Below are 25173 nucleotides of genomic sequence, written 5' to 3'. Positions count from 1 at the left end.
TCCTTCCGGCGTTGTCTCGTGTCGTTTCCGACAGTAAGGTTGAAGTAGGTCATGAGGTCGTGCGCGGTACTTTTCATACGGAAACGCGTACTATAGTTTGACATCTGGCCTCTTAGGACGAAGTGCGTATTCGGGCCATCGATTGTCCGACGAACGTGCTCGAGTATTTGTTCCTTTCTTTGAAGCTATGGCACTTGCTAGTGTTTCCTTTCTCTTTCCCCGCTTAGTCACGGCATGAGTCCGGCCTATTTGACGACACGCAGCGACCCGGAATAGCGCAGGTAATCGGGCGTGTTCCGACTGTGTTTGCAGTTACTTGGAACCATCGAAAGTATTCGCCAGCCGTCTTCGTAACCAGGGAGGGGCGTCTGCGAGAATGGGGTGGGTAGCCTGGACAGTAGCTGTGGCGATCGTGCTATCCGCTCATTTCACGCTGTGTTAGTTGTCATCCTTATTCTGAAGTTATTTGCATCATATGTGCAGCACTGACGGTGATGTCTACAGCTGGCTTGCGCCCGGTCACCTTTGACTCAGACCGATGAGGGTTAGGAGAACATAGATCTTGTTAGTGCAGATGATTTGGCTGGTTGGTGGAGCACGGCGCCTGGAAACAGCGCGGCACACGGGAGTAAGAACCAAGACGAGACACAAGGCGGTGATGCAGTCGTAATCCTCGAAGGTAAACGATTGAGGCCAGCTGGTTACTAGAGGTTGCTGTTAACTAGAGGGAAAGCTGGCGGCCCTACACTTCATCCACCAAGTACGCCCGAGGCATTCCGGGAAGGTAGAGGCTTCGGATTGACATCAGGTGCCTTGTTGACTATGCTACGGATTGGATATCCGGGTTCTTCAGTTTTGTTGTCATTGATCTTTTGCGCGCTTTGTGGTCGTCGTGTAGTTATCCAGCTACGCACGCAGTTCATTTGAGATCCGAAGTATCCGAAGGCGCTTGAGCTTATAACACAGTGTTTGATGTTTGCTAGGCCTGAAGTCTGTTTTCCCCATCGCTTGCAGCCATTTACGCAGCAAGCTCGGTTTGCTCGGCGGGAACCTGTGCTACCTCCGCGTTGAAACGTGAAAGAAGTGAACAAAGCTTTTGTTAAGTTAAAGCTCAACAGTCAGCTACTCTGGCCACTCTGCACAGTTCTCGTGGCAGTCTCCGATACTATTCTCTTTTAAAAGCGGAAAGTATACAAGCGCAAATTATGTTAACCGTGGTCGTCGAGGAGAGCATTTGCTTCATTTAGAAGTCCGGCGGTAGCCACGCATTGCATGCAGGAACCACTTACACTTCATGAATTAAGTCACGCAAATATACCCGCATGTAGCACTTGTCTGCGTGAACACGGCCGTCGCTTAGTGTAGGACAGGTTTCCGCTTCCTAATTCGTCATTTTCTTCGCAAGATCTCTAAGCGCAGCGCCAGGACACGGTGAGAGCAGGCACTTAGCACGTGCAGACTAGTTTCTCATAGAAAATTGAGGGTTCGGGCAAATTTCTCCTGGCACGAACCATAGCCTATGCACGGACATAGGGCGCTAACCCTATGCGATAGCAGACGGCCTTAGTGAAACTTTTCTAATTTTTTTTTACAATGCAAAAACGGAAGCTTCTATGGTGTTCTGTTTTAAGCGCTAACAATTTTCTCGAAAGAACATTTGCTCTGGAAATAGTCTTTTACAGGCATAAACAAAATTGTTTTCGGCGTATAAGCTATATTTGGCGACGTGATGAGAAAGCCCTCTCTCTCCTTGGGGAAATTCGGTGGTCGATCGTTTACGACTATCTGCTTTTCTGCTCATTTATTGCACTGTACAATGAGCATATTTTATTTCAAGGCATAGTGATATTAAAACAACGTTTTCTTACAGTATTGTTTGCGAAAATTTGCATTTCTGCAGACGTAGTTATGTTTTAGAACTAACACTAGTCAAGCCAAGTAAGATACCTCCGTCTCCCTGGCATTCTCATGGTGGACGAAGTGCCCTTTTAAGAAACTCGCGTAGTCGGTGGGGCGAGCTTTTCTTTTATGTAGTATTTAAAAACTCTATGGTTACAAAACGCCGTGCACATTTCGGGGCAGGCTTCAGAGCGGTTCAACCGCATTTTATCGTTTTCGGTTTACACACGGGCAATACTGTGCGTGTTATGTTATGTGTTATGTTCGCGTGCCACTGTGGCATGAGCCTGCCCGCCACACTGGGGCTGTGCGGCCGTCATCGCGTTATCGTTTTCGCCCCAGTTCTTATATCGGGTCGCACATGCTGTTCTCAGTTGCCCTTCGTCGGAAGAAATCTTACGCCCTTGGCCGGACCCATTATTGGTCGTGGTGCGCTTTTCACTTGCGAGCCATCTTGACGCGTGCCTCAGAGAGCGTCGTTGCTCGTGATGCAGTCCATGTGCACATCTCATCTTCGTCGTCATCATCATCATCATCAGCCTTACTACACCCACTGCAGGGCAAAGGCCTCTCCCATGTCTCTCCAATTAACCCTATCCTTTGCCAGCTGCATCCACCCTTTGCCTGCAAACTTCTTAATCTCATCCGCCCACCTCACCTTCTGCCGCCCCCTGCTAGGGGGCGTATCATCTTCGTATCTGATCTCATCTTCGTATCTCATCTTCGTATCAGTTGTCAAACTAACCATCCGACTTTTGTCTTTACTTCGCCTTTTATTGTCCTGAACACAAACCAGGCTTCAGTTGATCAAACCGACCTCCTTGCTTTTTTTTTGTAGTATGTCTGTATCTCTTCTGTTCTCAGTCTAATTATCGTGCTGTATTCATCGACCGACCACCCGTCTAAACGAAGTAAGCCTTGCAGTCCGTTCGGTGTCTATGTCGCCCAGCAGTTCAGCCTTGCCAAGTCTGCTGTTTTCATTTATGCACAGGTTGCTTTGCGACGGTCTTAACAAAAACATTGGCGTGCAGAGCCTTGCGTTTAGAAAAGCCGTAGAGAAGCCCAGCTCAGCATTTGAGCAGCCCACTGTGGCCGTCGTAAAGATTTGCGTGTTCCTGAAACTCATGATCGTGCCATCGCATAAATCGCCTGTACATTGTCGAGCTTGTTCCGCATATTCATCCTGTGTGTCTGGTTCCCTTACAGCGTCGTCGCTAGCGACCCTGGTGCAGGATGCCAAGCTGGCGCCCACGGCCACGACGCACACGTGCTTCGTGGAAACGGCCATCCAGGAGACCAGCCTGTGCAACAACGTCTTCAAGAAGCACGTCAACGATAAGGCGTTCAATGCCTCCGACCCGAAGGACGTCAAGGAGGCCTGCTGGTGAGTGCGCGTCACTCGAGGAAGCGTTATTCGGGCCTCTTCCTTCGGAGCTGTCCGTGTGATCCGGCCGCTGTTCACAGCGGCACGTTTGAAAGCCACGTATCTCCTTTACGCGGCGTCGCTGTCGTTCGCGTATTACGCTAGGTGCAACACGTCGCGTTGATTTGTCATGGTGGAGTGACCTCACGCGTGGCATCATCACGGCACGCCACGGTGATTGACCAGAACGCCAGGCATTGATTGGTCCGAACACACTGACGTCGCTCGCGACGTCTCGAGCAGCATAACCGTAGCGCTAATGCTTGTCTAGCGGCATAAACGCAACAGACTTCCTATACTGAACCCATACCCAGAGTTGCTAAACACTCCTACTGACATCGGCATTTACCAGCAGCCGAGCTGTCGCCGATGTTTGCGTTGTGCCGCAGTGGGAAACACGCTGTCAGTTATTTTGGGGACAACTCGTTGTTTCCCTGCACAAGGGTGTTGCAAAAGGGTTGCAAGCCCCAAGGGTAGCGTTGGCCTGGCGGCCTGGGGCAAAGCTGGAAACATCCGAAGGTCCCGGCAAAGGATGAGTCGACTGGCAACAGAACAACTTGTTTATTCTGGCATCGCAAAAGAGCAGCCGGTCAGGGCGACCACGTTACTCGCAGGAAGAAATCGAAGTCTCTCTCGGCGTCCGGGGCAGCGGCGTTTTATACCCTCGGAGTCGAGGGCAAGAGGGAACGGCTTGGGAAGAGGCGCCCGATACGGCGACGCTTCGACATGTCCAGACGTGACGTGTGCGTCCGCCGGGCCGGCGCCGGTCAGACCTCCTCGCCTCCCAGTTGGGGAGCTCCTCTCCCCGGCTGCCGCGCTTTGACAAGCGTGGGCACCAACATGCACACACACACACACGCACGCACGACGACACGTGGCACTGAAACCTGCCTGGACGCGCTTGGCGGGAGGCGTTGCGGCAGCGCTGAACGGGTCCAAATGACCGCCGCTTTGAACGAAGCCCCGGCGTCCGTTGCATCCGCGCCGGCTATACCGCGCGTCGTAGGCGAGACGTAACAGACCGCCCCGCCGGGAGAAGGAGATCCCGATGGTCAGGGGACTGCATCCGCTGTCCAGAGGGATGTCGCTCGATGATGCTCATAATCGAAACCGGTCGTCCCTCGACGTTGCTTGAGCGCAGCGCACAGAGAAGGCCTCGTTCTCATGTTCAGGATCACACAGGACACTGCAAAGTCACTTCGGGAGAGTTGCCATTTTTGTGCTCGTTCCCAGCAAGCGTTAGAACTACGCCGAAACGCAACCGCTCAGTCAGCAAGCACGAGACAACCCTCACTAAGCTCTGCCAGGCTCTTTCCCCTTTTATACTACTGCCTAGTTCCTTACAGTAGTCAAGCAGCACTCAGAACGCGTCCACAAATTGGAAAATTGCACTAGAAAGCACATAATCACTTTGAAACACTAAACAAAAGCAATATGTTAAAAATCCTGCCTCAGGAAGAAAACATCAGTAACCAACAACTTTGAGGCGGATTCCTACGTTAGGGGCTTCGACTTAAGCCATCGGCGTTACCGTTGAGACTCCCCTTTTTGTAACGCACCTCAAAGGAATATTGTTGCAAAGCGAGGCTCCAGCGCAGGAGGCGGCCATTTTAGGGAGAGATGGTCTGCAGCCATTGGAGAGGGCAGTGATCCGTCTCAATGATAAACCTCGAGCCGGCTAGGTAGCATGACAATTTCTGAACGGCCCACACGAGACACGCACACTCTTTCTCGGTGGCGCTGTACGCCTGCTCACGACAGGTCAGCTTACGACTAGCATACAGGACGGGGTGTTCCACTTCTCCATTGTCCCTTTGGCACAGTACAACGCCCATGCCTCGCTCACTAGCATCGCACTGAACAACGAACCCTTTTGTGTAGTCTGGCGATCGTAGCACAGGCTGGCTTGTTAGGGCGCTCTTTAAGGCGCTAAAAGCTCTTTCCTTTGTCTCGCTCCAGACGACTGTTTGGGGCTCTTTTTCTTAGAGCATCCGTCAGGGGAGCCGCGATATCGGAGTACCTGGGGATGTACCTCTGATAGTAGCCGGCGACACCTAAGAACGACCGAATATCGGTCTTCGTGCGCGGTTGCGGGAAGTCTCGCACAGCGGCCACCTTTATTTCAGAGGGGCGGCGACGACCCTGTCCAATCACGTGACCGAGGTAGACAACCTCGGCCTGTGCTAATTGGCACTTGGGAGCCTTGACTGTCAAGCCCGCTTCGCGCAGGCGGGTTAGCACTGCCCGCAAGTGTGCCATATGCTCAGACCAGGATGCAGAGAATATCGCTACGTCGTCTAAATACGGTAAAGCGAATTCTTCCTGTCCCCGCAACACTTTGTCCATGAGGCTTGAAAAGCAGTATGGCGCGTTCTTCAAACCAAAACTCAAAACTTTAGGACGGAATGTTCCCATTGATGAAATGAACGCCGCATACCTACTAGCCTCTTCTGTAAGTGGAACCTGCCAATAACCCCTGACAAGATCTAGGGTGGAAATAAACTGAGCGCTACTAACTTTCTCAAGGCGCTCCTCGATGTTAGGGATCGGATAAATTTGATTCTTAGTGATGGAATTAAGCCTGCGGTAGTCGACGCAAGGACGAGGTTCCTTGCCCGGTACCTCAACTAAAATCAAAGGGGAGGTATAATCACTCTCACCCGCCTCAATAACACCGAGCTGTAGCATTTTCTTTACCTCAGCCTCCATAATATCGCGCTGGCGGGGTGACACCCGGTACGCCTTGGATCGTACTGGCTCTGGGGAGGTAAGTTCTATATTATGAGTAAGGACAGAAGTCCTACCAGGCCTCTCAGAGAACTGACCTTGAAACTCTTGTAAGAGTTGGTGTAGTTCGGTTTTCTGCTCAGGCGACAGCGGTGCTTTAATGATTAAGTCACTAATGACCTGATCAGTGTCTTCCCTGTTCGTCACTGAGCTTAGTCCCGGAAGCTCGACCGGAAGCTCTTCTAACTTTCCCGTGTCGGGCATTTCCTCTCCAGTACCTGGTGCCTTCAACGCTACAGGCTCAATTTTATTCAGTTCGGACGTGCTCTGAATATCAGCTTGCTGCGCCTCCGACCCTTTCTCATTGTTCGACAACGTCGGCCCCGCAACTACCGCCTTTGCAGCGAGCTCCCTAACTCTCGATCTGGTTAAGGCCTGAACGCTAGCCTCACCAAACAAAAGCCCCTTCTCGCGCAGGAGGTGATCGGACCTGTTCGAAAATAGGTACGGGTACTGGGGGGGCAGCATAGATGACACTACGGCCTCCGTCTCAAGTGCTCCGAAAGGTCCTTCAATAAGCACTTTTGCTACGGGCAGACACACGCTATGAGCTTCCACGGCTTGCTTGATCCATGCGCACTCGCCCGTGAACATATCGGGTTCTACGTAAGAGGGGTGAACTACATCCATTGTAGCTGCGGAATCACGAAGCACTCGGCACTCTTTCCCGTTCACGAGGAAGTCTCGCATGTAAGGCTCGAGAAGCTTGATGTTCTCGTCAGTGCTACATAATGACAAACACACGACTTCTCTTTTTGTTTCTGGACACTGCGCCGAAAAGTGACCCGGCTTCTGGCACGTATAACACACGCGCGCTTGCCTCCTCTCGAACCGCTTTCTGCGTTCGGCTTCGGCTGCCGCCGTCTCCTTACATTCGGTCGGACTGCTTTCACTCGCATCCGCACTACGTGTGTCCCCCCTTGCTCTCATGGGTGTGAACTTCGGCCTCTCAGACTTGGAGCCAAATTCACCCTTTTGATCGTCCTTAGCTCCGCGAGCCCGACGCGTCACAAACTCCTCGGCTAGCTCGGCGGCTTTAGCCACTGTACTAACGTCTGGCCTATCCAAGACCCAGTACCGCACGTTCTCAGGTAACCGACTATAAAACTGTTCCAGCCCGAAACACTGCAGAATTTTCTCGTGGTCACCAAACGCTTTCTCTTCTTTGAGCCACTCCTGCATGTTTGACATAAGCCTGTAGGCAAACTCTGTATATGACTCGCTTCTGCCTTTTTCATTTTCCCGAAACTTCCGACGGAACGCCTCCGCTGACAGCCTGTACTTTTTTAGCAGACTCGATTTCACTTGGTCGAAATCCTCTGCCTCCTCTCTCTTCAAGCGAGCGACTACGTCGGCCGCTTCGCCGGGTAACAAAGTGAGCAAGCGCTGTGGCCACGTTTCCCGAGAGAACCCCTGCTTCTCGCACGTTTGCTCAAAGTTAACCAGGAACAAACCAATGTCCTCTCCAAGCTTAAACGGCCGCATCAGGTCAGTCATTTTGAACGATACCCGCTCTCCTGCACCGTGTGCCTGACTTCCATTACGAGCGCGTTCCATCTCTACCTCGAGACGCTTCATTTCCAAAGCGTGTTGACGGTCGCGCTCTTTCTCTTCTTGCTCTTTACGTTCGCGCTCCTCTTTTTGCTCTTTACGTTCGCGCTCCTCTTTTTGCTCTTTACGTTCGCGCTCGTCTTTCTCTTTTGCTCCCTCTCCTCAATGGTCTCAAGGCATTCCGACAGCTCGTCATCCTCAGCCTCTAACTCAAGAATAGCCCTTAGCAGTTCTGGTTTTCTGAGTTTGTCTGAGACCTCCAGACCCAACTCTCTTGCAAGCTCCAGCAATTTCGGTTTGCGCAACGACTTCAAATCCATGGCTGCTCCGAATGCTGCTTTCTCTACTGCCTACTATTGTCTTGCCGCAAACTAACCCGGCAGCAACGACAACACAATTACCAGCTCTGTTTCTGACACTAACAAAAGCCTGGCAAAACTCAGAAGAAGAAAGTCCCGCACTCACCAAACCTCGCAGCCAAGAATTCAGCGCAGTCGTTCCGCTGCAGGCAACCAGTCATCACACAGGGCTCGTTGCACTGCTCCCGGATGGTCGTTGAGCTGCTCAGCATACAGTTGACCGCATATCTTCGCTGCTGGCCTCCGTTGTCGCGATCCCACCGCTGGCAACCAGTTGTTGCATTTGGGTTGCAAGCCCCAAGGGTAGCGTTGGCCTGGCGGCCTGGGGCAAAGCTGGAAACATCCGAAGGTCCCGGCAAAGGATGAGTCGACTGGCAACAGAACAACTTGTTTATTCTGGCATCGCAAAAGAGCAGCCGGTCAGGGCGACCACGTTACTCGCAGGAAGAAATCGAAGTCTCTCTCGGCGTCCGGGGCAGCGGCGTTTTATACCCTCGGAGTCGAGGGCAAGACGGAACGGCTTGGGAAGAGGCGCCCGATACGGCGACGCTTCGACATGTCCAGACGTGACGTGTGCGTCCGCCGGGCCGGCGCCGGTCAGACCTCCTCGCCTCCCAGTTGGGGAGCTCCCCTCCCCGCCTGCCGCGCTTTGACAAGCGTGGGCACCAACATGCACACACACACACACGCACGCACGACGACACGTGGCACTGAAACCTGCCTGGACGCGCTTGGCGGGAGGCGTTGCGGCAGCGCTGAACGGGTCCAAATGACCGCCGCTTTGAACGAAGCCCCGGCGTCCGTTGCATCCGCGCCGGCTATACCGCGCGTCGTAGCCGAAACGTAACAAGGGCTATTAAAGCTCGTGCTTCTCCTTATAGCGGCAGAAAATTGCGGAGAAGCTCGGTGAGAACGTCACGGACGGTAAGAGTCGCATTTTCTCTGCTTTCGCCCACCCTGCCACGCGTCATCGGATGCCGCCAAACAACACTCCAGGGGCTTTGCCTTCGGTGGCTATGTTTGTTTTTTCTTCAAAGCAAGTGCTTCTGCTTTGGAAATGCACTGACCGCGTAGGTGACGCCGTCATGCATCCCCAACTCGGTTCTGTGCGCGTCGGAGAAGCCTGAAAGTCGTCATGGTTTCAGTGGCGATTACTTCACCATTTTAAATGCTAGCCCGAAAAGACTTAGTGTGTTTTACCTCCAAGGGACACATTCGAATTGCAAAACCTATGCAGCTGCCCTTTAAATCCTTGCTTAGTTAACTTTCTGGAATGAGTGATGGTGCATTGAAAATACACAATGGGTACATGGCTAGACGCGGCCGCTTAATTCGATCTAAATTCGATTGACGTAATTTCTAAACAATCCAATCCACTGCATGTGTAAAATTATTCGTGTTTTCGGCACCACATACCTCGTTGCTGATAACAAGCAAAGCCTAAAGAAGACCTCTCTGACAACGAATGTGTTATCGAGTGTGCTCAGAAAATTATGAACTGGGCCAATCGAGTTGCCTTAAAAACCCCTTCCTGAGGTCGTGCTGCAAATTAGTTAGCTTGCCTTTTTCATTGAGAAGCTCTGTCGTCTGAATTGCATCCAGCGATATATATATATATATATTTCTCGATCATCGCCATAATAACTGAGCGAAGGCAATTGGTTGAGCCGGCGATAGGGATGCATTGCCGATGGCGAATACTAATTTTGAAAGCGTCATCATTTCAGCACTTCAGCGAAAAAATCGTTATCAATCTTACGAGATTAAGAAGGCGCCTACGTTTTAAATTGAATACAATTTCTGGGGAGGTTTTTATAACAGTTAGCATAGAAATAACGACGGGCAGAGACCAAATATGGCGACAGACTTGTGGCTATACCAGACTGTTCGTGTTCGCCTGAGCTGGAGGAAGAAAACTCTTGAATCTTAACTACGAAGTTTCAAAATTTCAATTCATCTGCACCGCAAACAGGCTGTATATGGTGGATCGTATGAATCCTGTAGAGAGCCAGACAGTGCGGGTTAACGTTTTATCTGCCTTTCATTCCTTCGGTTTCTTTCTATTAGTCTGGGGCGCAGTTCGCCTTTTGGTAGTGAATCTAAATGGTCAGGAAGGCACTGTAAAGTATGTAAATCGCTGTGGAGTCGTTTCCGAAAGGGCCGGCGCGGTGGCTGAGTGGTTATGGCGCTCGGCTGCTGACCCGAAAGACGCGGGTTCTATTCCGGCCGTGGCGGTCGAATTTCGATTGAGGCGAAATTCTAGAGGCCCGTGTGCTGTGCGATGTCAGTGCACGTTAAAGAACCCCAGGTGGTCGAAATTTCGGGAGCCCTTCACTAGGGCCTCTCATAGCCTTAGTCGCTTTGGGACGTTTAACCCCCATAAACGAAACCAAACCAACCGTTCACGAGTGAGAAAAAAGTGGATAGCCTTACGCTCCGTGCTCTGCCTGTATAGACTCTCCGAAAAAGCCCTGGCTTGAGGTGGGACTCCACACCTCATTGGAGGTGTCCTTTCTGTCCCCAATAAGCGTCCCCTTCTCATTTTTCCTCCCGCTTAGTCTTCGAAACTATAGGCGCGCGCATACCGCTTTTTTTTTTACTTTTTCGCCTATCGCAAGTTCGCAACCATTCAGAGCTTGTTGCCCGTGCTTCGGCGCGTTCAGCGCAACCGGCGGACTGTTCCTCTGGCCTAGCGCTGCGGCGGGTCAAGGGCTCCGGCGCGAGTGCTGCGCGCACCCCGTGTCAAGCGCTCATCTGTTTCCGCGCCGAATTCGGCCCGAGTGGCCGCGGCCATCGCAGTGGCCCCGATTAAAGGCACGCGAGGGAGAGAGTGGCGGACATCGCTCTACGAGCGGAGGACCAAGAAAAGCGCCTGCGTACGATAGCGGCGGAAGGAACAAGGAATCCTTGCATATCACCCCGAGCGATCAATAAGGGCTTGTACGCCGGGCGTGTATTAGGAGGGAGGAGTTGGCGAGTTGCCAGCGGCGCTGGGAAATAATGGATTAGAGGAAGAGGGCCCCTCCCCCACTCCCTTTCGGCCCCGTCCATGTCTGTCTATAGCGTCTGCGGATCCCAGCCGTAATAGCTCTCAGACGTCCGAAGCAGGCGAGTTTACGATGGCGCAGTTCTTTCCTCCCGACTCTGGCTTAAGAAAATGGCGGCCGGGTCTTTACTTTCTTTACGCGACACTTTTCTTCGCGCACAGTTGCTGCGGGCGCCTCCTTCCCTTCTTCCCACTCCGCGGCGGACGTAGGCATGTCGTCGTCCGGGCGTGCGTGGCCCAGTCATGAAGAGAGCGGCGGCGCTGGCCATCGATTGACCAGCGGCCCGGCCGTAAAACGAGGAACCGCAAACGACGCGGATTCATCTCCGGGGCGCGCATCAACGCCGCCGCGATGCGTTTCCTCTCTCTCTCTCTCTCCTCCCCGCAGCACAGCAGCGCCTCTGCCAAGGAGGGGGAGGCGCCCGTCGACAGCCGCTTCGGGATACGCCGCGCGTGGCCGGTTCTTCGCGTTGCGGATTTTTTCACGCGACTGCATGACGTGTTCCTGTCGCATCCCCCCATCCTCTCTCTCTCTCTCTCTCTTGGCCATGTTGCGTCCTCTATCTGGTCCATGAGTGCGCGATTGTTTCGCGACGCATTTTTTGGACGGTTCGGGTGTTGTGCCGGAAACTGTTTACAAAAGCAGTGACGTAGATGAGCGAGCTCATCGGTTATGACCTAGTAATACAATAACGCGCCATACTCCTCATATCGATCTCAATGTCAACGTAATCGCTGTACTATGTCGTCAACTGAATTGAGTCACGGCTGCTCTGAAAGTGGAGGGCCAACACCGGGCGTCAGGAATAGTGTCTAGCACGGAGGCACCGCGGCGAAGTCGCATTTCGTCTTCCGCGCGTGCGTTCTTCGTCGCGCCTTGCCACCGCGCTCCGGGCATTCTTTTCTCGCCTATACGCCGTCCCTACGCGGCGCCGTGGTCGATTTATATTTGATTTATTTCTCGCCTTTTTTTTCTTTGTTTCTTCAGCCGCTCGCAGCCGTCACGGGCTCAATATTGGCCGCATTTTCGGCGTTTAACTCCCTCCCTTTTCCGCGGATGCGCTTCGGGGCCCCTCCGCCTCTTCCTGCTCCCTGCCGTTGGCACCCTATACCTCCCTCTTTCCTGCCGCCCTCGCTTCTCCGCAGATGCCGAGGCAAGCAGCCAGGCAGGCGGCCGGGCATCGAATAATATAGCGCGAATGGAAATCATTGTCGGGTGACGGCAGCGAAACGTCCCAGACACCGAAACTGCTTTGGGGCAAGAGATAAAAACGGGCGCCTACGACGACGAGTCGCGCAAACACATACGCCGCGTAGAAAGTCTACCAGGGATGACGAGGAAAAACAGCCCAGAGAGACGCGAAAAGTGACGAACGTATATAATGTGAGGAACCAACTCCCCCCCCCCCCCCCCCTCCCTCATCCCACACACACAGAAAAAACACGAGAACAAACGACGAAACAAAGAAAAGTCTCGGCTCTCTTTTCTTCCGTTGTCGTTCCGGTCGCCGTTCGACGACAGTTTTACGCTTGGATTCCCACCAAGCTTTCCGCTCGAGTTGGCCGCTGAGAGGCGCGGTGAAGTTTCTCCTTCCGTTCTCTTCTTCGACTCTTCTCCTGCTGCGCAGATTTGCTCGCGCTTTTTCCCCCTCTCCGCGCTTCGAGCCCGAGGGGGAACATCAGCCGCAGCAGCGGTGGCAGCCAGCGCAGAAAAGCATTGGCCAGGCATGCAAGGACAGCCTGCGTGTTATTTGCTGCGAACGCCTGATGTGCGCGGGCGGGCATCTCTCTCTGTTCTGTTCGTTTTCTCACGCAATATTGGGTATTTGCACCTTTTACCCTCCAAATCGCATACCCTGTAGTGACTTGTTTTCTACGTTTTTTTTTCGCAGTAGCAGGCTGCGCAGCTAACGTAAATAAGAACTGTCTGGCAGCAGAGGCCTCGAGCTTTACAGAGCCAGGTTCGTGACCCATCACTTACGCTAATAAACGCGGTTAAAAGCGAACGGGCTGTCGCGACCATATGCATGTTATGCCAACGGCCTTTTTGTTGGTTGTGGTGGCAAAAAAAAAGGGAAATAAGTATTGTGCAGTGGTAGTTGAAATTACTTGGACAAACTTGAGGGGCGGTCGCATGATTTTTTTCTTCCTTCCGTTTATACGATCGATTTCAGCTTTGACGGCAATTTTTTTCGCATTCGTTCTTTTTCTTTAAAGCCTCATCATTGCTTTAGGCGGAGTGTTTGATTGATAGTGGCGACGTCGAAACAGTTTAGCTATAGCCGCTGGGAAATCGGCGGTCTTCGATAGTCGTATACCAACCCCGCTGAGAAACTTCATTGATCACATGTGGAGAGTAAACAGGAGCGAATCGCAGTGAAAAGCTATCATAAGCAGAGCAGTTTTGAAGAAGCTCGTTTTTATCGCGAGCGCTTATGATCGTTTCCCTCCTTGGGCCTCTCGACGGCCAGGCTTTAATCAATTAATTGTAAGGCTCCCGTTCTGCTGAAAATCCGGCGGCGTCGCCGTTGTGAGCGAAACATTCTCGGAGAAGCGACCTAGCTAGGTCACCTAGGTCACGTGACCTTGTGGCGTCATCACAACCTGCCCACCGGATTGTGAGCAAACTGGCCACCGTGGCAGATGGTAGTTAATGGCCGGTCGTGAGAGGTTATTCGGGAATAGCAACCTGGGTCGCACAGGCCCCACCGGTGGCAGCACCTGCCATCGCAGGGCAGTGTCACATCGCTTAGTAGCTGCACCCCTGTTCTAGGAGTGGTACGAAGACCCCCAGGAATCTATGAACGCAAAGTCCAGAATGACCAGTTACGCATGTATGCGCTTTAACCCATTAAAGCTATCACGGCATACCTTTAAGGCGACGCTTAAGTGTCCCCGCAGTGCCGTGGTACATGCAACATTGCGGGGTGCAGTTGATCTTTGCCGCACATACGTCTTTCCTGGTTAACGATGTGAAGGCCTCGCTTTAGAGGCCACGCAAATAATAACAAAAATAGTTGAGGTGGGTACGTCACCGTCCAGTCTACTGGTTGCCTGGCGTGCGTTTTCCCTTTAAATGAGCGCTACACTAGCCACTGTTATGCAAATGATATGTCGAGTATTGGTGCCAACGATTCCGAAAATTATTAACGAGCTGGCGTTAGAGGCCTCGCCGCGTAGAAAAGGCGGCGTGCAGCATTGTAGTGTTGCGTACACTACCTGCCACGACTGGCAGGTGGAAAGTGGAGAGGAGGGGAGAGGCCTCAAGGTGGCTACCACGGGAGGAACCCAGAGCTAGGGTGGCCGCCATGGACGGAGAAGTTTCTAACGCAGGCGTAGGATTGCGCAAACTCAGGGTGGTTGCCACGGTAACGACCCGTGAGTGGCTACTGTGAAAGGTTGAAAGCCAATCGGCCAATGCCAATCAGCTTTCGCTGAATAATGCGCCAAGCCGGCAACCTTACAGGTCTTCTAGCAAGGAGAACACCCGCCTGATAACAACTTAACTGCCCCGGATATTTCTTCACGGCTGATATCTGGTCATTTTTAGTGGCCCCCAAGGAGACGTTCATTTCATTTCATTTTATTCCTAGTCTTGCCGTACAAATTATCAAAACACTGACTGAACCCATAGCCAGAGGCTAGTGTGGGGTTAAGAAACAATATACATGATGGCAATGACACGGCACTTGTGTAAAATGAAAAGCATGAAATCACGGCGATATACCAAAATACAGCATACAATGACGAGAAAATAAAATAATGCGCATTTTACAGCAGATTGAATAAAGATCTGTCATGAACAACACGGTACTACAAACCTCAAAGGTCAAATAAGGCTCATAAATTATGTTCTTAATGTTTTATTTGTTTCACGGAACTGTTTTATTTCTGGGGGTAAAGCATTCCAAACCTTGGCTCCTGAAAACTACACCAATCTTTCTCTGTAGATGTTATTATTCGGTGGCAGACTTTATTGCCCAAAGCTGTGGCGTCTTCTGTAACTGTGAATCCGTCAATGTTGCTCGGTAAAGTTTTGTGTTCTTTAGGTGCTCAGCTTTACTGCGACCGGCCCTCAGCACTGGCCTCAAGCATGTTTCTCGTCTGATGTAGCCGCGGAAAAAGAAATAGCGCCCGAACAAGCCCAACCGCCGAACAGCTGGTTCGGAGCCGAACCGTTTGGCATTTCTGCGGTATTTCTGGCCATGTTCTTTTGCGCACTGCACGCGTCTCGTAGAAGGTGTGAAACGCATGTCTCTAAATGTCTGCCCTGCGCAGCCTACTTTTTACGTACGGCTCCGGGGGGCTCTGTAAGCATTTTATTACGCCGACTGTGCGTGGCGCGCTAAAGGGACAGCCAGTTTCTTTTCTTTCCAACTCCCCGCGCTATGCGAAGTCCACCGGATAGTGCAGCGTTACAGCAGTACCTGGCGTTAGTGGCTGCGACACCGGCGGCCGTGTGATTTGTGTAGAGGTGAGACTCGAACGTCGTCGCGCAGTTTGTTGCAGCGTCTTGTTTTATCTGAGCATGGCTGTTAGAACCCTCCCACCGTTGCGGAACTCTGGCGCTACTGTGTTGTACAACTGGCGTGAGAGCTGCACTTTGCCTGGATCACGGTGCGAGTGCAGTTATTTTCGTGTACTTTTTAGTGTTTTTACGTTAGCCCATAATAAACGGTGTTGTCTGTGCTTTTGGCGCCTCACTTGCCGAGCGATACCCTGGCTCGCGAACCCCCCTCAAGAGGGAGGTGCCCTCAACGTATAACATTATTATCCAGCACTTAGCCGCACTGCTTATCTCAGTGCCCCGCGGACGGTTAATTTTTATCTTATTTACCTTTTGAAGCGAAAAGCTTCGCTACCCTAGGTAAAGCAGTCTTCGGGTAGGCAGCAAAGCGACGTTCAGCCCAAACAAGGATAGCCGTGTATGACCACTTGTGGTACAGCTATGGTGTCGAAACCTTGACCCATGACCTTTAGTTGACTTTTGACATTAGGTGACCTTCGGGTTGACCTTTGACCTTAAGAGCATCCGATGGGCTGATGTGAAGCCACGTGATAACATCCGATGGGGACGTCGTAAGACCATGCGATACATCTTCATCGCCACGTGGTCGTGTGGGTATATGTATAGAACAGCGCCGGTCCTGTCGTCTTCTTCTTTCTTTGTCCCTCGTCTACGCGCTGTTATTCCCAGCAGTATGTACCAACTCGCTCAACTCTCCGTTTTATTGAAGTATAGAACGGCTGTCGCGAGCGTGTATCGGAGCTGCCATGAACGAGCCCCAGACGCTTAGCAAGCGTTCCTGCTCTTCGCTGAATTCCAGGGCTAGCCAAGTTAAGCCACTACTTAATTTTATTAGAGAATCTAACGGATGTTTTCTATTTGATCGGATATGGTGAAACGGTGGTGGTGGTAAACATTTACTGACTATTATGTACAAGGAGCTGTTTGGGCCAGGACCTCTTGGCCCAGGTCCCACAAATCTAGGTGGAGCTCCTATTCCGGAGCCCCAATGACGTCTAGCGCCGCTCGCGCCCTGGCGACCAAGGTCCGTTGGGACTGTAAGTCATGGCAGCTGAGCAGCGCCGGCTCCCAGGCCTCCCTAGAAGGGCGGGAGATGAAGGTTTGGGAAAGGTGGCGCCGCAGCGAGCTTTAGGTTGCTCTTGACTGCATGCTTGGTCGGCGGCCAGTCGTGCTGCATCAACATCACCACGTCGCTCGCTACCTCCACATGATGTGGAGTGTGCATGTGGAGGTTGCGTAATTAGTTGAAACCGTGCCCATATCCGTTCTGTATGCGCAAGGGAGCGTGAGGATGGTGGGCATGTCTGCAGCATCGTCTATCAAGGCGCGTCGGACCTAGCTAACGGAAGAGCGAAACAGCGTGCAAACAGACAAGTACACTGTCCTGTTACTGCACGCAAAATAAATAAAAAGGGAAGCGAAAGGAACGGAAAGGAAGTAAGCCCAACGCCTGCAGCGCTCTATGGGCACGGCGGCTTCCGGTCGTTGGGCCCCGTTTGCTTTTCGGCCTCTCCTCGGTCCCCCGTACCGCGCGTAAACACGAGGCCGAACTGTCTGCTGCTGTGGTCTGTGTGTTCTTTTCTTCTTTTTATATTAACGGCATTTCCCGATTCAGTTGCAGGCGGTACGGAAGCCGGACAAGGAGAGGGAGAGGAATCAGTGTTTGCGTGTGGTGGAAAACAAAAGCACAGCTCAGGCTTCGAGCAGCGTGGATGGGAAACAGGCACGAGAAATAAAACAGAATCGGGGTGGGGGTCAGGAGGGGAGGAACCTGCGTGGCCCGTGTTCTTCTTTCTCCCCGCTCTCCGTCGGAGCATGCGCCGGCGGCTTAAGCGCGGTAATGAATATCGGAGCTTATCTATAGGCAGGAAAGGAGCGGTGCGCTTCGGAAGCGGTAAAGGTTATGTAGGCGTCCCGTTGATCCCGCCTGCGAAGGGGAAAAAAGGGAAACGAAGGAGGGTGAGAGCGGTGGCCCGCACTATTGCGGCAGTTACATCAATCCTGCGCCCCCCCCCCCTTCCCTCCCTATCCTTCCTGAATCCGCGCGCGCGCGCTGCGGGGCACTTTTACGTAGCGCCCAAATATCCAGCCGGCGTTGTACGTCTTCGACCTGTGCGGCGGCGTGATTAGGGAAAAGGGAAAAAAGGCAATAAGCGAAACGTGAAACAACGGAAGCATCGCTGTTCGCCTGGAACAGCGGGCAGCGGCGTCGTCGCTCGGGGGATAAATCGGCCATCGAAGGAGCTCGCCAGCGAAAGAGGGAGAATCCTGTGGCGAGTGCGAGGGTCTGATCGTAATTCCCTCCTTGGAGCCGTTATCATAAGGCCGAGCTTCGTGCGGCGAAATAAGGAGGCACGGCGAAGAAATGGGCTGCGCGAGAAGGATGAGGTATGTGGGACTTTGAGACTGCAGCGCTCATGGCGGCCGCTGCACCCGTGGATCCCGGCAGGTAGCAGCTGCAAGCTGCAGGGAGCTGCAACGGCGCGCCTGGAACGGGGCCATTGAGGAAGCCGTCGTCGCTGATATGGTTTTATGGCTGTGCGCGCGCGAAAAATGCCATCGCCTATTTACTCGTGGCTGCACTTGGATTTTTTTCTTCTTTTTTTTCACTCGGTGCTGAAACCTTGCCCTCTATTGTGTTGTTTATGTAAAAGCATGGTCAAGCATTAGGTTATCCACCTGGCGCCTATACGCTTACGCAATCTCGGGAAAGCGATAACAAAAAGGCGCTACTCATGACGGGCTCTCGGCTGGATCAAACCTCTTAACAGCGAGCTTTTCATCACCACTTATCGTGGCTTTCCTAGTCAACTCCTTGGGAAAGTCCTAGGAACTTTTACAACCCATCGCCCCTGCTCCCTTTATTTAAGATAAATAGTCGAAATACTGTGACCGTCAAAAGAATCTTCACTTAGACATTTCATTTTCTTTTTTCGCTTTTATGTAATCAGGGGCGAGCCGCTGAATTAAAAAGGAAATGTATTAAATTTTAAGCTTATTTTTGCAGTGTAACCTAACAGGATATAGAAACTAACTACACGAGTTTGAGGGCTTAAGAATGACGACATTGAGACCTTAAGCTGAACTGTGCTTTACGCTGCCTCGTCAGTTACTTGAAATAGATAAAAACTTTACTTTTGCGACAACGACGCGACATTAAATAAAATTTAAGATGTTCATCTTTAGTGACATTCTTCGCCTCAGCATTTGCAGGGCGACAGCTAGGTACCTATGTACCTAACAGGCGTACTTAGAAACACCTGTCTTCGTTACATATTTGTAGGTATCTAAAATAATATGTTGAATTTCTTCCATTCTCAGCAAAAATTTAATTCAGGTTGGGAACGTAAATTCGTAGCCTGCAATTCTTTAGTCGCCAGGTTCTAGCTTGATCCTTGGGATGCAGCAAAATATCCACATACATGCTGTGCGGCTATGGAGCGGAGTGATCTTTCGTTCCACGGGATTCCGAGGATGCGAAGTTGTCCCCTTTTTGCATGGCATGCGCTGAAGCAACCATCTAGAAAGGAGCTGTATGCGCCTTAACGCGGGGATTGTTTCTACCTTGCCCCTTTTATGTTTCTCGGGCCTCATTCGGTGCTCCTATTTTTCGCGACCTGTCTACCCCCGTCTTTTTTACCGATCGGCTTCCCTGCTTACAGCGCACTCCGCTCGTGCTTCGCGGTATAATCGCTGTGCACGCCGCTTTGACCATACTGCGAGGCCTATACTAGAGCATCCAGGCACTCCAATAGCGATTTGCTCGTCGCTATACAGCTCGCTGCCACAGGTACTGGGCTGCTCCACTATGTGCAAGTTAAACGCTGCACGATTCGACTGATGGGGAAAGGGGGCACTCGAGCGAGGCGGGCTGCTGTGGGTATATATAGGAAACTCACAAACAGCTTCATTTCGGGTCCGACAGAGGAGCGGCGCACGGGGCCTCGAGGTCTGCGCTAAGGGAGACAAACGAGTGGCCGACGTGCTTTTCATGCGGGATAAACAAGGGGGGAGCCGAGAGCGGAGGAGGAGAAGAGCCGCCGAGTTTGATGCAGGTCATTCTGGGCTCCTTCTTCCGCGGACGACGAGAGAGGAAGCGATGCGTTGCGCCGTTGTTAACCTCCGTTCCCTGGTGTATGCGTACTACCTGCAAAGCCCGACTGAGTCCAGCTGCGAAAGCCCCGCGAAGGAAACATCGTGGAGAGGCCTTCGACTACGGCGCCTAGACGGCTTGGACGTTTCCCGGGGAGCACATATCTGACGGCGCTTTACCGAAGCGGACGGGCCTCGTCGGCGTACTTATGTGATTCCTAAAAGGGGATGGACGGACACGCGGTGCGCGTACTTTGCTTTTGCCGCCGGTTGCTCAGGCGGTGCCTTTGTTACGTGAGCGGAAGCCAGGCGTGTTAGACACACAGCACGTCGGTTGGATAAGAAGCTGTCGGGCAGCAGCTGTTCCAGCGCCGGGCGTTGAAGAGGAGTTTGACGTCAAACGGAAGAGAGACCGGGATCTTGAGAAATCTCCTACAGACACCTTCACTGCTGTCACGGCTCGCCTGTTGTCTCTGCAGTTGGTCTGTGAAAACACTTCACGAAAAATTCAATGTTCCAACTGCCGCTGTTGTGACAATAGAGTCGAAATGTTGGCGCATTTTTCTTTCTTATCGATCTGTTGAGAGTAAGTTAGAGCGAAACTGCGGTCAAGCAAAATGTACGAGGGTGCGCACAGTCCAGTGGTAGTGTTGTCTCTGCTGTAGTCAGAAGTATGCTGGTCTTTCGGTTTATAATTTCCGTACTGTATGCCTTCACGATAAAATGAATCCAATCGCGCCTACGTCAGAAGCTGGGCAGACTCGGGCTGGAATCGACAGTATACGGTACTCTGAGATCACTTGGCGGGAAGGCGGATTGACCGGAGTGAGACCACAGATTTCAATCCAGCACTGTATCTTCGAGGTCACCAAGTAATACGTTTTCTCCTTCATTCCTTTGTTTGCTTGTAAATCAGTGGCTGTGTTCTGCACGACGTCTTTTGCTGCTGTCGACAGGTAATCAGTCTTGGCTTCAGTCTATGGCAGTCTTCCACCGTTACCTCGTGTTTTCAGCCACCAAGCGGCACTTGTCTTTCCACCCCTTCAATTTTTTTGTGACGAAGAATAAATAGACTGCCTGTCTTTTGTGTCTATCTTTTTTCCCTGCACCTCGTTTAATTAAGCGGCATGGTGTGACATTGTTTTCAATCTCCTAACTAAGCGTCGTCACAGCAGCCCGCGAGCTGAAACTCTGAGACGGCCTCTTTGAAAAGGTAAAGAAAAAAGTGCCGTTTCGCTGGGCTCTTTCATTTTTCTGTCGCTTTTGACTTTGCGCTTCCAAATAAAAAAAAAATACCGTTTCACCTTAGAATATGTCCGCTACCTCCCCTCCCCGCCTACTTTTTGCCTCATCTTTTTCGGTTTCCGCGTGGTCGTGCCTGTGGTTGTGACACGTGTCTGCACTCGAGTCCTGAGCCGCAGCCCAAGCCCGGGGGCTTTCAGTGGCCGTCGCGACGCCGAGAAGAAAAGGGATAAAATGGAGCAACGCGAGTTCTACACGTCGGTCTGTCTTTCGAGGACGGCCGCTATAACACGCAGCGCAGCCTGGTGTTGTCCTCGCGCATAGGGTTCGTCCGCATTTCACGTTACCCCCTGCAACGGCCGCTCTGTGTGTGCGGTGTGTACTCGCCGCCATTCGTGCATGCATACCGTCGGTCAGCGTCAAACTAAACGCGAACAAGACAATGGACAAAACAGGACGACTTTAACATGGTAAATATAGAATACTAGCGCACTTGAATTTTCAGCTCCATGGCGCGAAGACAGCTCCGTGGAAGTGTTAATGTACCGTGCCTGTATTTGTTCTCTGTTGGCTAGTATTTTTTGTTCGTTGCGTTCGCGTTTCAGTTGCCGCTGGTATATAGTACGCCTTCATGTATGGGCGCGTGCCTACGAAGCTCTACGGCATCCTGATGCGCCTCTCAGCAGAAGTCGACCACACAGTGCTATAGGCGCGCAGGCCAGCAAGGGAGACGTCGCATGCGAAAAACGAAACGGCAGGCCTATGACCATGCGAGGCAGGCGTTGGCGGCGGTGGAGCAGGAGCCAACGCGACCCCGACTCACGCTTGTGTAGCCTGGAACTACTGCATGCGCGAAAGAGTGGTGAACAAAATTTGGAAATGGAGCTCAGAGGGCAAGAGACAATACCGGAGCGTAGTAATGTACTGCGGAGTAATGTGCCGCTGCTATTGATATATAATGCAAATGTCATGTCAAAAGTAAACGAAATATGGCTGCCGTGATATAAACGTCCTGTTGGCATTTAAGCATGACACTGAAACGATCGCATAGGGGCGCAGTATGCTTGCTGAATTCCACACGGCCATGCGTCAGTAGTACACTTTCGTCTGGGCCGTTTTTTGTAGTTCCCCAAACACTGGCTGCAGCGACGCAGTTTTCTTGCATATGTGTGTTTCATGTGCGAAACCTCTCAGTGAGACTACAGGCGATGCAGACTGGAAAAAAATAAAGGAGAATGAATAGGTAGGACCTTGTTAAATCGGGCTGCGCTACATTTGTCGAATTTGGACGAAGGACAGATTCTTAAACGTCGGAGACTCTGGACACTCTGTTACGACACTGAAAGGTGGTAGACAAGCCTGTACAGTTGGAAAGCTCTAGAAAACTGCGCTGCGGACAAGGACCGAATTGTTTCGGCCCAAACCCGCACGCGCACAGACGCAGGCACTGAGGCCTAAATGTGCGCGCACGCACGCGCACTTACTAAGGAAAAAGGAAAGAAAACAACCGTGGTGCCCTACTGCTGTTATTGTAAGATGACAATAGAATAGCAGTATATCCAGCGTTTGGAAAATGTAAGCCTAGAAACCTACAATGCCCGAGGCGATTACTGTGGAGAACGTTAGAAGTGGACTTTTGCTGCATGGTGTGAGCAAGAAAGGTTGCCGATTTTTTTTCTGCTTCCCCCCTTTTTTATACTAGCCACAGCTAGGAAGACACTGCGAGAGCTCTCGGTTTGTTGCTTGGCCTGGATCCACCGTTGTTATTGAAGTGCTGAGAAAAATGGCCATTGAAAAATCTCGCAAAATGCGATTCGAGTGGCCCCGTCAACGTGAACGCTGCTCCGAGAAGAGGGATAGCCTTTGCTTAGGAAAACCGGACGGCGCTGCGCTCAGACTCAAGCGTACGGGGGACAAAACGAACCGAACCTTTGAGGCAGTGTTGTACAGAATGTGTCGGTGTTTATAGCGCATATAGCGAGGTTCATCGCTCGGTGGCCTGTACGGCTCTTCTAGGGGTCAGCTTAAAACAAGCCCTAATGCGTAGCGATGATGTCGGCAGAACGTCTAAATCTGACGAGCCAACGGCGTACTAACGCGACAGCGTTAGAGCGGATGTTCGGAGAAAAAGCCATGCTCGTTGTCAGATTAATTCAGGAATGGTCGGCAGACGTCGTGACGTAACGCCACAATTAACCAATGAGAGAGACACGCCGCTCACTAGATGTCAAGGCGGGTGACGGATGGTGGGTTGGCGCGGCGCCAACTGCGCAGCAGTCAGAACGTCTCGAAAGTTTCCACTGTTCTGCAGTTGGCGCGTCGAGTCATGTGACAGGGTACGTGACGTAGCTGTGGGGGTAAAGGAGCGGCTAAGGAGCGCTTCTGAATCGTGTCAACAGTCCATTTGTGTAAAAATAAAGACTCCAAGTTATAAGATGCGTGCGTAGCGTCATGGTGCTTATGGAGTTGCGAAGGAAGTGACTTCTAACGCTATTGCGTTTGGCTTCCTAAGGGTTCGTTAGGAGTTTGCAAATGTTTGTAACCTTTTCGAAAAGCGTCTTTCGGGACAGGGTCGTCTTTACATTCGTCGTGTTTTTTTTTTTTAAATCTTGGGACAGAAAGCGAAACGAATCAGGAAGTCAGGCGTCGTTATAATCTCTTTTGTGTTGTAGTCGTCAAGTTCAGCAATTCCTTGGCCTGGCTGTGCTGTCTTATACGCAGCTGCCCCTTTTGATCACCAGTAGAGGGCTTGTAGTGATCTTTACTTTCTGCGCGATCTTCGCTTTAGATTCGAATGGAAATGCAAAAGGCGGATCCTTGACGCACACTTGCCACTCGATCCACTGGATGTCTTTAAAGAAGAAAGTGCAAACATTTTGCAGTCTCATGAGCGTTGCTACGAACACTTCGAACAGTATTAGAACAGCGTACGGAATGCGATGAGAACACGGCATGCGGTAGTGACTCAGACGAACCTTCTAGGAAATTTCGATGAAAAGGGGTGAGCGCAGTTCAGTTCCTTTTCTTTTCTGGTGCGTTGTGTTCTTGTATCGGAATGAGTCTCCACTTTAATCTCCTTTCTTTCGCACGAAAATCAGCGCATTCAAGCTGGTTCGTGGAGAGCTGCGAGGCACATTTAATGCCGTTTGTTTTTCCACGGGACTGCTCTTCTGCGTTCTGGCAATCTCTTTGTTGGTATTTTTTTTACTTGATCGTGCGCAGTAGTTCCGTCTAATTACTTCGGGACATGGTTTCGTGTTCGTTTATACACGCGAGCTTATTCACTCGCGCAGCCATTGCACAGGAATAGTGCGCAGCTTGCACACATCGGCTCACACCACGTGGATTTCGAAGCAAGTGCGTCGAAAGCTGTCATTCAGAGCGGTGAATTCTTGGTGCGCCTTAGTGGCTGCGCTGTCTCCGGTATCGCCCAAACATCGACTAAGCTGCCATTCCGGTGCCGCTATTATACCGAGGGCGCTAACACTTTTTTTTTTATTCGAGAAGTGTGCCATGAGGCATAAGTACACCGGCAGAGAAGTGATCCCGCGGAGCTCGCGCGGTGTAGTTGGTAGCCTGATTAGGGAAGTGCGCAAATTCACCACTGGCAGCGACGGGCAACAAGCCTTAAGAACATTTTTGGTCATGTGCTGTGCACTCGGAAAATACGTGCATCCGCAATATCATTGTTGTTTCAGATTGCTTCAAGGGCCATGTTTAATTGTGATCCTTGAAAAGGCGGCGCCAGAGAATCAATAATTGAATGGAATGAAACGTTTGCAAACTCTTAACCAGCCCTTAGGAAGCCGGACGCGATAGCGTTAGAAGTCACTTAGCCCTCCTCCGCAACTCCACAAACACCATTACGCTACGCGCGCATTTTGTCTTGGAGCCTAGCTCTTGCTTTTTACACAGACGGACTGTTGACATGACTGAGAAGCGCTCCTTCGTATGGTAGCTCTATGTCTTCGCCGCTCCTTTACCCCCACAGTCACGTCCCGTACCCAGTCACATGACTTGACGCGCCAACCACAGAACAGTGAAAACTCCCCACGCGCTCTGACTGCTGCGCAGCTGGCACCGCGCCAACACTTCATCAGTAGTGATCCGTCACCCGCCCTGACGTCTGGTGAGCGGAGTCTCCCTCACACTGGGTCATTGTGGTGTGACGTCATGACGTCTGCCGACCAATCACGAATTAGTGTGAGAACGCGCACAGCCTCTCCTCCGAACGTCCGCTCAAACG

General features: G+C 51.8%; 1 protein-coding gene across 2 annotated transcripts in view; it reads left to right on the top strand.

Annotated features, from left to right (window-relative positions):
• LOC144126140 (uncharacterized) overlaps positions 1-25173 on the top strand; it is a 256379-nt gene that overhangs the window by 177956 nt on the left and 53250 nt on the right. For both annotated transcript variants that reach the window (XM_077660106.1, XM_077660105.1), the window contains exon 2: positions 3106-3283. In XM_077660106.1, coding sequence (XP_077516232.1) covers positions 3106-3283 — 178 coding nt within the window. The remainder of the gene's footprint in view (positions 1-3105; positions 3284-25173) is intronic.

The sequence above is a fragment of the Amblyomma americanum genome, chromosome 3 (assembly GCF_052857255.1).
Source record: "Amblyomma americanum isolate KBUSLIRL-KWMA chromosome 3, ASM5285725v1, whole genome shotgun sequence".
Lineage (NCBI taxonomy): Eukaryota > Metazoa > Arthropoda > Arachnida > Ixodida > Ixodidae > Amblyomma > Amblyomma americanum.
The sequence above is the reverse complement of the archived record's forward strand: the minus strand, read 5'-3'. Positions and strand labels throughout refer to the sequence as shown.